At 34.5% G+C, this 12022-nt stretch overlaps 1 protein-coding gene across 7 annotated transcripts in view; it reads right to left on the bottom strand.

Moving 5' to 3' along the window:
* The window catches only part of LOC123535356 (serine/threonine-protein phosphatase 6 regulatory ankyrin repeat subunit A-like), a 103018-nt gene that overhangs the window by 28035 nt on the left and 62961 nt on the right, over positions 1-12022 (bottom strand). For all 7 annotated transcript variants that reach the window (XM_053519041.1, XM_053519042.1, XM_053519043.1 and 4 more), the window contains 4 exons: positions 11562-11639; positions 10758-10962; positions 10184-10389; positions 9019-9152 (listed from right to left, as the gene is read on the bottom strand). In XM_053519041.1, the coding sequence (XP_053375016.1) occupies positions 9019-9152; positions 10184-10389; positions 10758-10962; positions 11562-11639 (623 nt within the window). The remainder of the gene's footprint in view (positions 1-9018; positions 9153-10183; positions 10390-10757; positions 10963-11561; positions 11640-12022) is intronic.

A 12022-nucleotide genomic window follows, 5' to 3' on the forward strand; every position in this document is an offset into this window, starting at 1 on the left:
TTCATTTTCAAAGGGAGACAACTGTTCCCGTTTATTTTAAGTACAAATGGCATTCATTTTCAAAGGGAAACAACTTTTTCCGATTATTTTAAGTAATCTTTGAGAAAGAGTTGTCTCCCTTTGAAAATGAATGCCATTTGTAAAGAAAAAAAGATAAACAATTGCTGAAAACTATGTTCCACCTTGTTACGTGAAATTTCACCACTCGCACGCTATTGCAAATGCATCAAAACAAACATGTGTAACAGTTCTTTGAAAATGGTGAGTTTTTAAAGGCGTTTAACTGTCCGGAAGTGGAGCCCCTTTAGGCAGCCCTTTTCCGGAATTCAATGTTTATATCAGTATACTGACACTTGTTTCGTAAAGTAATATACATGTTTTACATGCTGTTCAATTTTCATGTCAAACAACTCTTTCTTTCTATGCTTTGGTGTTGTTTGATTTTTGTTTCTCAAGGCCTCCATCGAAACCTTAAAGAGGAAGTTAATGAAGAAGAAATGGTTCCCAGCCTCCGTCATATATTCAGAAAGAATACTCGTATCTTGTGGGAGAACCAGGGAGATGGTTATCAGCTCAAAACAAGCTGGGAAAATGTGTGTACCTCTATTCTTGAACTTGTTGAATACTGAACAAACTCCACAAGGAAAGAAAAACTTGGTTACAAAGAAACACGGCATAACAGATAGTAGAGCTTTCAAAATTTAGAAATTGCTGCTACATTTCAGATAAGTTTTTCATTTTTCATTACCTGGACTATCTAGATTAGAAAATCAGAAACACACACTTTGTAAAAAAAAAAAAAAGTTCTGTGTTCCTTACAAAACTGCTGTTATTTATTAAACTATGTTTTGGAATAATTTATTTTCTTTACTTCTTGGTTGTAATAATTATTTTACAAAATTGCATTGAATTTCTAATCCATTGCAAAACTGGAGATGGAAATACTCAGAAATTCTTTGAAATTTTCAAAGAATTCATGTAAATTTCACAGATATCATTTGGAATTGTCTGAAGTACTGGAAAACTTTGGAAAGTTTTGCTGGTATTGGTCCAAAATTTCATAGAAATACAAACTATTAAAAAAAATACAAACAAGGCTAAATATCAAACAGGGAATACCCAACTTCTGTGTACAGTTGAAAAATGAAAAATAAATGGTATTCTTAAGAATTTTAACACAGAAAAAGTTTGAAATACTCTAGACTACATCCTGGTTATGGTGATACCCTAGTCACATTATAATGACATCGGGCTGACCAGTCCTTAAACTATCTTCTTAATGCTGAGTGCCAAGTGAGGAAGCTATTAGTACCATTTTCACGTCTTTGGTATGATGCTTCCAGGAACAAACCCACGACCTCCCATACTCGAAGCAGGTGCTCTACTACTAGGCTACCAAGGCAGTATAATCAAAGTTATACTATGCAAAAAAACTCTATCTTTGATACCAGATTAACAAAATAAAGTTACAAAAACATGAAGTTTTGATATAGGGAAAACTAGCCCAACATGCTGGTGGTAATCTTTTTAAGAATCAAGTTGGCTCGAATGTTTGTGTTTCTTTTTTGTTTTTGTCTGTTTTTACTTCTTTATTTTTATTACTGCATTCATCTGTGCTTATGTATACATATATGTTCTAATCTGATGTGCATATGTATTGCTTTATAGCTATATTCACTTAGAAAAAAAAATTTCTAGTTGCCAATGGTTACCTATATACGAAACTCCTTCAGAAGACTTTTAACAACTTTAGTTGGAAGAAAGTGTAAGATACAGAAGATGGTCCATTTCCAGAAGCTTCCCTTGTTCTACAACAAGTCAGATGTAAAGCCCCATGCACAGGGCTCTTCTCCAAATGTTAGTAATTTTTTCGAAGGAGGACCGGCTGTATAAAGAAATTGTGTATAAAATACATGGAACAACCTAGGCCATCCTTAAAAAATTGTTTGTTTGCAGTAACGCGACCGACTCACGAAAATCGCCGCGACTCAAACAATTTTTTAACCCAAAACTCGGATTTTTTTTTATTGGTGCCATGTTTTTATTCTTTCCTGTTTCGTTATTTCTTTTGGGTAACTATTTGTATTTGTATTTATAAGTTTTCCTAGACAGTGTTCGCTGAGGTTCAACTACATGAATGATCGATATGACCGATAAGAAACAAAATATGTGAATGTTACGCTTTCTGTATACCGCTAATTAACAAGTGACACAAATACGATAATAGGCTGCTCTTCTATGCATTGTTTATCAATTAACTTTTACACATTGATCAATAAATACCTTTGGCAATGACGGACATTATTGTACCAAATACAAACCGCGAGAAGCCCACGTGTCAGTCGGCGCGTGGCATGATTGACATCTGCCAGAAGCTGATTAATATACCAAGCTCCGCCTACTGCCATACTTCCGCTTATGGCGGCGAACAATATTCGAATTCACCGGAATTTTGATTGACAAGGGGCAGTTCTTTCGAACTCGAGACGCATAAAAGAAAATTTCCTCGGGTCTAGCCGACGCACGGGAAATTTTTTTGTGTGGATCAAATACGAGTTTTTCTCGGTAAGTGCGAGTGAAAACCCAGAACCTCGGGTCTACCGAACGCCCTGCCGATTTCCTGATATACTACAAAAATTCATGCAAAAAGTTGTTTAAAAAATTCCACATGGACAAATCGTGGTACATAGTGTTATCTGTGCAATACTGCAGGCGTATTTAACCGTGTTTTAGATTTGTAAAATAATGATTTTTCTCGTACGTAAAACATCTGGAATAGATAAATTCTTGGATATCTTTCTGTCATAATTTCTTAAACAATTTTGCAAACAAATAATAATTTTAGTTTCGATCTTTTGTCGTTGCATAATCTTTTTAATCTGCTCCGAGGATAAAACTGCAGTGACACTGCACAAGTCACTTGGAAAGAGCACAATAAACGTCAAAAAAATTAGACAAACAAAATTTTCTTACCTGAAAATTTATTTATAAAAGTTAAACATCCTTTCAATGCAATGACTAAAACCAGCGAAAGAAATCCATAATGTTTACATTTCTAGATTTTCCTATTTGCATGAAATTAAATTTCCATGGGTTCACTTTTTCCTATTTTTCAAAACCCAGACTTTAGAAACATAGTTATTATTACTGAAACTTTCTGTGACTTAAATAATGTAACTGAAATTCATGCAAATTTTTGACACCTGCCATCAGAAACTAGGTTTAATCTGTTTGACAACTGTTTCTTTTAATGTGTGCCGACAGTAGCAGATCAAAGAAGACATGTATTATGTGTGATGTCATAGTGATGTCACTGCTATTGACATGTATTTAATTCAAGAAGTGACTGTGAAATGCTTTTATGGGTTTTTGTGTTTTGACTTTGAGTGCATTAACACTGGAAGCTTGATTTATTTTTTGCTGATATAGAATTAACCTAGCTTTTTTTAATTGTATTCATATTCAGATTAGGCTTTTCTTGGTTAAGGCAATCATTGCAAGAGAGAAAAAAACTTTAAGTTGCAGTTTAATCACATTAGATTCACAAGGATAAGAAATTAGGTTTACATTGATAAGTATATTTAGTTCCATTTTCAACTTGCATGTCATGGCGCTATTAAAAATCTTTCCACGTTTCCCTAAAATCACTCCACCTCTCCCCAAAATCTCTCCACTTCTCCATAATCTTAGCTGAGGAAGAAATGACTTCTCCCTAAAATATTAACATTGCTTAAGCCCTGAGTAAACAATGTAAAACAATTAAGTATTGTCTTAAAATTACATGATACATAGGCTTTGAAGGAGTGCGGGTGCTAGTAATCAGACTCAGGTCTACAGGGTATTAAAATATCAAAGATTTTGCTATGTACTTCAATGCTGAATCCTAAGGAATGTAATGTTTTTTTTATTACCCTAGCCAGTGCAAGGACATTCAAAAGGTCTGGCCAATTATTTTTGTTTAATATATTGATAATCTTAAATTTTTAAGTTCATATGGAGATAATAAGCTCTGTTTCTGACTGGTGTCAGGCTATCTGTTGTTTTTATTGTTATTAAAAAGGTGATATTACTAGTAATATTAGTATTCATACTATGTGAAAACTACCACCCTTGCAGATATGTTACAATCAAGTTAGCATTCTACAGAGAAGTGTTAGTACCCAGAAGGTGTACATACCAGAGGGTTAAAAAGAAAATGCAGGTGTTGTACAATTAGCATACAAAAAAAAATAAAAAAAAAAAAACGAAAAAAAAAAAAAAATCACTACCTACCTACTCACACTAAAAATTCTGGGTCGCGTTACTGCAAACAAACAATTTTTTAAGGATGGCCCTAGATACTTAAAATGCTCAATAATCACACTGTTTAGAGCATGTGAGTTTTCCTTTAAATTCATTTATTTTTTAAACCTCTTGAATTTCTGCAAAGTCAATTTATTTTTAATAATCACATTGGTCGGTGCATGTGTTTTCCTTCGTATTCATTAATTCTTTAAATATTAAATTTTTGCAACATCAATTTATTTTTATTTTACAAGAAAACTTGACAGAAGGAATCTGAGAAATGGAAAATCAAAGAACGCTTTGTTATGTATTTTTTCATTTTGCTTCAGTATTTCTAAACATTCCAAAGAATATTCCTCCGGCCAGTTATCGATAGCGGTCAGATTTTCTATATAGAAACAAGAAGGTAGAAATAAGAAGGGCATGTAAACATTTTGCATAATAACAAAAATACTAAAGGTGCAAGAATTCTATCTATTTTTAATATTTGATTAATAAAATGCTATTTTCAAAATAAATATTATCTTTAATTTCGAATGACCCCATCATGATTTATGATGCCATCATTTCGTCATTTTTTCCTTCTATTTTCTATATAAAATGTGTAAAAATGTCATACATGCGTTTATTTAAAGCAATTTTTTGTATGAAACCATTGATATGAAACATTAGGTGTGAGCTATTGTGATTGCTCACCGTACGGCATCCATCCACACTTTCCTATAAACAACATCTCCTCCTTAACCACCAGGCCAATTCTGATGAAACTTCACAGGGATGTTCTCTGGATGGTCTTCTTTAAAAAGTTTCAAAGAATTGAATTCCATACAGAACTCTACTTGTCACGGCAACCGAAATGAAAACTTTAAAAATCTTCTTGTCCAAAACCACAGGTCGTAGGGCTTTTATAATTGGCATGTAGCATCATCTAGTGGTCCTCTACCAAGATTGTTCAAATTATCCCCATAGGGTCAAATATGGCCCCACCCTGGGAGTCACATGGTTTACATAGACTTATATAGGAAAACTCTGAAAATCTCCTTGTCCAAAACCAAAGGTCCTAGGGCTTTGATATTTGGTTTGCAACATCATCTAGTGGTCCTCTACCAAGATTGTTCAAATTATGCCCCTGGGGTGAAAAGAGGCCCCGCCCTGAGGGTTCCAAGTTTTACATAGACTTATACAGGAAAAAAACTTTAAAAATCTTCTTGTCTTAAAACACAAGACCTAGGCCTTTGATATTTGGTATGTAGCATTGCCTGGTAGTTCACTATCAAGATTGTTCAAATTATGCTCCTGGGAATGAAAAGAGGCCCCACCCTGGGGGTCACTTGTTATAAGAGTTATATAGGAATTTTTTTTATTTTTTTTGTTTTTTAAGATACAGCCTTGAGATTTGGGGGTCCCAAGTTTTACATAGACTTATATAGGAAAAAAAGACTTCAAAAATCTTCTTGCCTGAAACCACAAAACTTAGGCCTTTGAAATTTGGTATGTAATATTGCCTTATGGTCCTCTACCAAGATTGTTCAAATTATTACCCAGGGGTGAAAAGAGGCCCCACCCGGGGTGTCCCAAGTTTTACACGGACTTATGTATAGGAAACAAATTTAAATTTCTTCATGTCTGAAAGTTCAAGGCCTAGGCCTTTGATACTTGGTATGTATCATTGCCTAGTGGTTGTCTAACAAGATTGGTCAAATTATGCCCCTGGGATGAAAAGAGGCCCCGCCCTGGTGGTCACTTGTTATATGAGTTATATAGGAAAAAGTTTGTTTTTTTTGTTTTTTAAGATACAGCCTTGAAATTTGGAAGACATATACAGTTTTGCACACTGATCTTAAAACTGACTTTCAGTGACCGTGAATGTGACCTACTGACCTTTCTTAATATTTTAGCATCTGTTTGATATTTGAAACATGTAGCTCATATTACTCAGGTGAGCAATCCAGGGTCATCCATGACCCTCTTGTAATGTAATTTTACTTCCGATGCTTAAAAGAAAGAGGTGCGCTTTTTCTTCTAATACATCATTTTGTTCTCACCTGTCATTTATATTTATACAAAAGTGTCAATTAAACAGTAAAAGAGATAACTCTGTTGTTGTTACTGTTGTTGTTCTGTCGACCCTTACATATATAATGTTGTAAGAATTTCTGAATTATCTTGGTAAGACAAAATTAGGAACAAAAGGTAGATATCTGCATATAGTTTATCTATCCATCTGATGGCATAAATGACATTTCAAATCCGTATCTTCATTGGTTACTGATATAAAACAATTTTAATTTGAAAACAAAGGAAGGTAATTTGACATAAAATCAGTCCATAGTTATCTACCCTGATTGTATCAGTCCAACTATTGACAATAATGAAATTTCAAATGAGTGCTATAAATACTTACTGAGATAAATCTATTTTTATTTAAATCAGGGGAGGTAATCATGCATTAGTACATGCATGTTGAAGAAATAGAGTACAAGCCTTTACAACAATATGTTAGGCAAGTTGTATGCAAGTTTGGTTAAAATCAAATCATAAATGAAGCTGCTATTGTGCAGACAAGGTCAAAATATCTAATTCTGGCCCTTCAGGGGCCATAACTCTGGAACCCATAATGGGATCTGGCTGGTTCAAGGAGGGAACCAAGATCTTATAGTGACACAAGTTTTGTGCAAGTTTGATTAAATTCAAATCATAAATGAAGCTGCTATTGTGCAGACAAGGTCAAAATAGCTAATTCTGGCCCTATCAGGGGCCATAACTCTGGAACCTATTAAGGAATCTGGCCAGTTTAAAAAAAAAAAGAAACAAGATTTTGTGGTGATACAAGTTGTGTGCAATTTTGGTTAAAATCAAATCATAAATGAAGCTGCTATTGTGCAGACAAGGTCAAAATTGCCAATTTTGGCCCTTTCAGAGGCCATAACTCTGGAACCCATAAAGGGATCTGGCTGGTTCAAGAAAGGAACTGAGATCTTATGGTGACACAAGTTTTGTGCAAGTTTGGTTAAAATAAAATCATAAATGAAGCTGCTATTGTGCAGACACAGTCAAAATAGCTAATTCTGGCCCTTTCAGAGGCCATAACTCTGGAACCCATTAAGGAATCTGGCCAGTTCAAGAAAGGAACCAAGATCTTATGGTGATACAAGTTGTGTGCAAGTTTGGCAAAAATCAAATCATAAATAAAGCTGCTATTGTGCAGACAAGTCAAATAGCTAATTTTGGCCGTTTCAGGGGCCATAACTCTGGAACCCATAATAGGATCTGGCCAGTTCAAGAAAGGAACCGAGACCTTATGGTGAAATAAGTTGTGTGCAAGTTTGGTTAAAATAAAATCATAAATGAAACCACTATCATGCAGACAAGAAATTGTTGATGCATGGACAGACACATGGACGGACGCACGGACTGACGACGGATGAAGGGTGATCACAAAAGCTCACCTTGTCACTATGTTACAGGTGCGCTAAAAAACTAGAATTGTGTCCATAGGACACGGATGCCCCCACTACTGTAAAATACTTTAATTTAGTAGGCATGAACTTTCATGGTTTGGGTCAAAACGGCAATTTCGTGGAGATATTAATTCGTGGACTTCAACTTTTGAACATAAACTGAATGGGAATTTTACTTGTTCGTTGGGATTAAATTTCGTGGACTGACTAAACCACGAAATCCACGAAAATTAGTCCCCCATGAATATTTATGATTTCACAGTATATAGCAAAAACTATCAAAGGACCATAACTGCAGTAAACATATTCACAGAAAAAAATCCTTCCTTTATGGTCATCTGCACATCAAGCTTTTTCATCTGTGAAAGTTTGAAGCAAATCAGGGCATTAATGTGGGAGAAGCTGAACACACAAGACTTTTCTCTATATTCTATATAGCAAAAACTTTCAAAGGGCCATAATTGTGGTAAAAATAGCCTTAGAAAAAATTCCTTCCTTTATAGTTAATTGCACATTATACCAGGTCATCTCTCGAAGTTTGAAGCAAATCAGGCTAATAGTGTGAAAGGAGTTGGACACACAAGATTTTTTTCTCTATATTCTATATAGCAAAACTATCAAAGGGCCATAACTGTGGTAAAAATAGTCACAGAAAAGTTTCCTTCCTTTCTTCCTTTATGGTCATCTGCACATCTAGGTTGTTCATCTGTGAAAGTTTGAAGCAAATCAGGCTAATAGTGTGGGAGGAGTTGGACATAAGATTTTGGGACGTACAGACAGATTTAAAGACAGCAGCAAAGCTATATGCCCCCTACATAAATGTTTGGTGGGGTGAGGGGAGGTATAAAAATTGCTCTTTAGACTGTTTAGTTTGATAACCTTCAGGTGTCTTTTTACAAGCTAAAATCAAAGATAACTGAAAAAGTATCCACCAGTAACTACAGAATCTTTCCATAAAAGTATACATTATACGTTTTGTGTTACTCATTTTAACTCTTTTATGAAAACCATACTGATTGTTAAAATTATCCTTAATACATTGTCAAACTCATAACCCCAGGTTCAAGGATATAAAACTAAATTTTGAGATCAGTCAAACTTTTTGAACCTGATTAGCTGATTTTAAGCTCATTCTAGGAATTGACCAATCACAAGACATCATTGTTAGACTGGTCTCCAATCTCAAGTTTCATAAACCTCAGACTGGTATTGAAAAGCCCTTCCACCGTTATTGCACAACAGACTAAAAATTATGCAAAGAAAAAATGCTTACTCATCATCTGAGATCTGGTTTGCATAAACTGCTGATTGTAACAGAAACTTGACCGTCTCTAGTCGCCCAAACCGGCATGCTACCATCAGTGGAGTGTCACCATTCTTGTCCCTGAGATTGTGATCAAATCGAGACTGAAAAAAAGAAATTTCTAAAAATATTTTTGTGACATTGTGATTTGGCCAAGTTTTTACACAGTGAAAAAACATTTTTGGCTATAAAACAGACATTATTCAAGACAACTTTTAAATTAAAAAAAAAAAAATCCAACTCGCATCCCCAGAGCCCTGTAGAATGATGTATACTAGTAACTAATCATAGATCTTGCATAAAAAAGCAGACATTCAAGAAAACACAATAGCGATTAGGTGGATCAAAACAGTGACTAAGAAATTTTTTGAAGAACCTGTATAATGGATTATTGTACTTGGACATCTTGCTGATACTTAATTGTTCTCCACAAGAAAACTTCAACATTTCAAGCATAAAAACAAATGACATCAAGCCCTGAAGATACAAAACCAAAGTAAGAGACCAATTTTAAAACTCCAGTTTCTGATTGGTTGATGCTGAGCTTAATCATGTAATTGACCAATGGCAAAACAGCGTTAAGAGACTGGACACCAAATACAGTTTTCTGATTGGGTAATCCCAAGCTTAACTATGAAACTAACCAATGACAAAGTGGCATTCAGAGATTGGATAACAAATGTTGTTTCTGATTGGGTAACCCTGGGCTTCATTATGAAATGCAGTTTCATAACCTTGGACCCATTATGCTTTGGTCACAATGTCAGATAACCCTTTGTATGATTCTGATTTAGCTTACGATATCTAAAATGCAAACCAGCGTGGTGTATTTTACTAAACATGAAGACTTGAAAAAAAAAAAAGAAAACTAAAAATAAGAACGAAGTTATAAACCACCCAGAAATTAGCCCTTAAAATATAGTTTTTGTTTTTACTTCTTATCAGTATCCAGTTTTACCTCTGCCTGCTCAAGTTCTGATGCACTTAGTGTGAATTATTATCAGAGAGCTACAGCATGCCACTGAACAGGAACATTTAAACGTACCACACAAGAAAAAAGACTTATTAGCTATTAATTAGTATTGAAAGCTAAACACTGTTACTCATTATCTAAAACATTCAAACTATTACCTACCACCCAGATCTTTGAAAGGAAGAAAGGAGCTTTCTTTGACTTGTCAGCTACTAATTTCATCACAGCCTGTGTATGCTCATTCCTGTGGCCCTCTATGAGAACCCTGGCCCCTTCAAACTCAGGTGAGGTAAACAGTGTGCCCTTTGGGTCCAATATAGCTGTTGTGGCCCCACACTCAATCAGCAGACTGGTCAATTTTATATAACCTAAAATAGGAAGCGAAAATTTAACAATAAAAAAAAAATTAAAAAAAGTTGTAACTACTGTAATATTCACACAATCTGCATGTTATCTAGGTTTTTTGCTTGTTCAAATATTCATGGAAGCTATCAGAAGGAGTGAGTATACATTGAAACATTTAAGCGGTTTTATTTCTAACACGGCACTCATTTGTCAATCAGTATCTGACATGACACTCACTTGTCTATCATTGATTCGTATTAAATGCAAAGCTGTTACACTAATGAGTCACACAGTATTTACCATAGTTTACGATTTGTATAACAATAATGCATTACTTTAAACTTTTAGAACTTTTTTAATGAGAAACTTCACATTTTACTGATACAATTACCTTTTTCTGCTGCTATTTGCAATGCTGTTCTCTTATCATTGTTTACTGCATTGATGTCCAGTCTATTTTTAGAACTTGACTGGTTCTGTGACTTTTTACAGAATGGCAGTAAATAGTTTGCAGTTTCTAAGTGCCCAGTCTGAGATGAAACATGTAATACTGTATTACCAGTCCTGGCATCCCTCTTCTTCAAGTCTGCACCTTTCTATTGATAAAAATATTCCATTGTATCAGTCATGGTGTATGAAGATGTATGTTTAAACTAGATTGTGTACCTAGGACACTAGCACCCCAAATCCTGTCACTGTATGCATAATATATTTTTACTAAGTAAAGGACCATAACTGTGGTCTGACAGTGTGAAATCCCAATTAAAATACAAGGTGCATAACTTCATATACTGAACAACAATCCTGTGAAGTTTGATGATTCTAGAAAAAATACTTTTTGAGATATGGATCCCACAAAGTCAGATGGACAGTTATATGAACAAAGGCAAATCTAAGTGCCCACCCAAAAGAATTTAACACAAAATTGACATTTACTAGCAAAATACTCTACCATTGTTTTTATGTTTGATTTTCAAAGAACATTCACCAGAATCTCCCTAAATCTCATAACAAAATACACTTAAATGAGATCTCTATTAGCAACGAAGATGCTTGCTTCATATTCTACTTAACAGACATTTAGGCTTTTTGGGTGTGATATGTGACTTCACAATTAACTGGCTATTCATTATTCAATAGATTGCCATATCTTTGATAAAAAGAAACACACAAATGTAAAATGGTAAACTGTTACCTCAACAAGAAGCTTGACAACCTCAACATGACTGTTCTCTACGGCAACAAATAATACTGGCTGACTGCTGAGGTCACTCTGTAATGAAATATAAAATTGTACACTTAATGAAACTTTACAATCATATTAACGTAATGAACACTTGGCACCTAAAAAGTCTTTGGATGTTGAAGAATGCCAGAATGACACACAAGAATACATAACTAGATGAGAATGGTTTATTGTCATTATGAATCCACATAACCTTAAACATAAAATCTGCATAGATAGATCCACAGTTAGGCAGACAAACACACTCTGTCAAATAAACATTCAATTAAAGAAACCTGACCTTAAAATGAAGATCCAAGTCTTTCACACAAAATTTCAGTCAGTTTCTTGCTAACGGTATAATATATATCAGTACCTTATTAACAAAATTTATAAATGAGGGTGGAACTCAGAAGCCCATGCCACAAATG

This window comes from Mercenaria mercenaria, chromosome 12, assembly GCF_021730395.1.
Source record: "Mercenaria mercenaria strain notata chromosome 12, MADL_Memer_1, whole genome shotgun sequence".
Taxonomy (NCBI): Eukaryota; Metazoa; Mollusca; class Bivalvia; order Venerida; family Veneridae; genus Mercenaria; species Mercenaria mercenaria.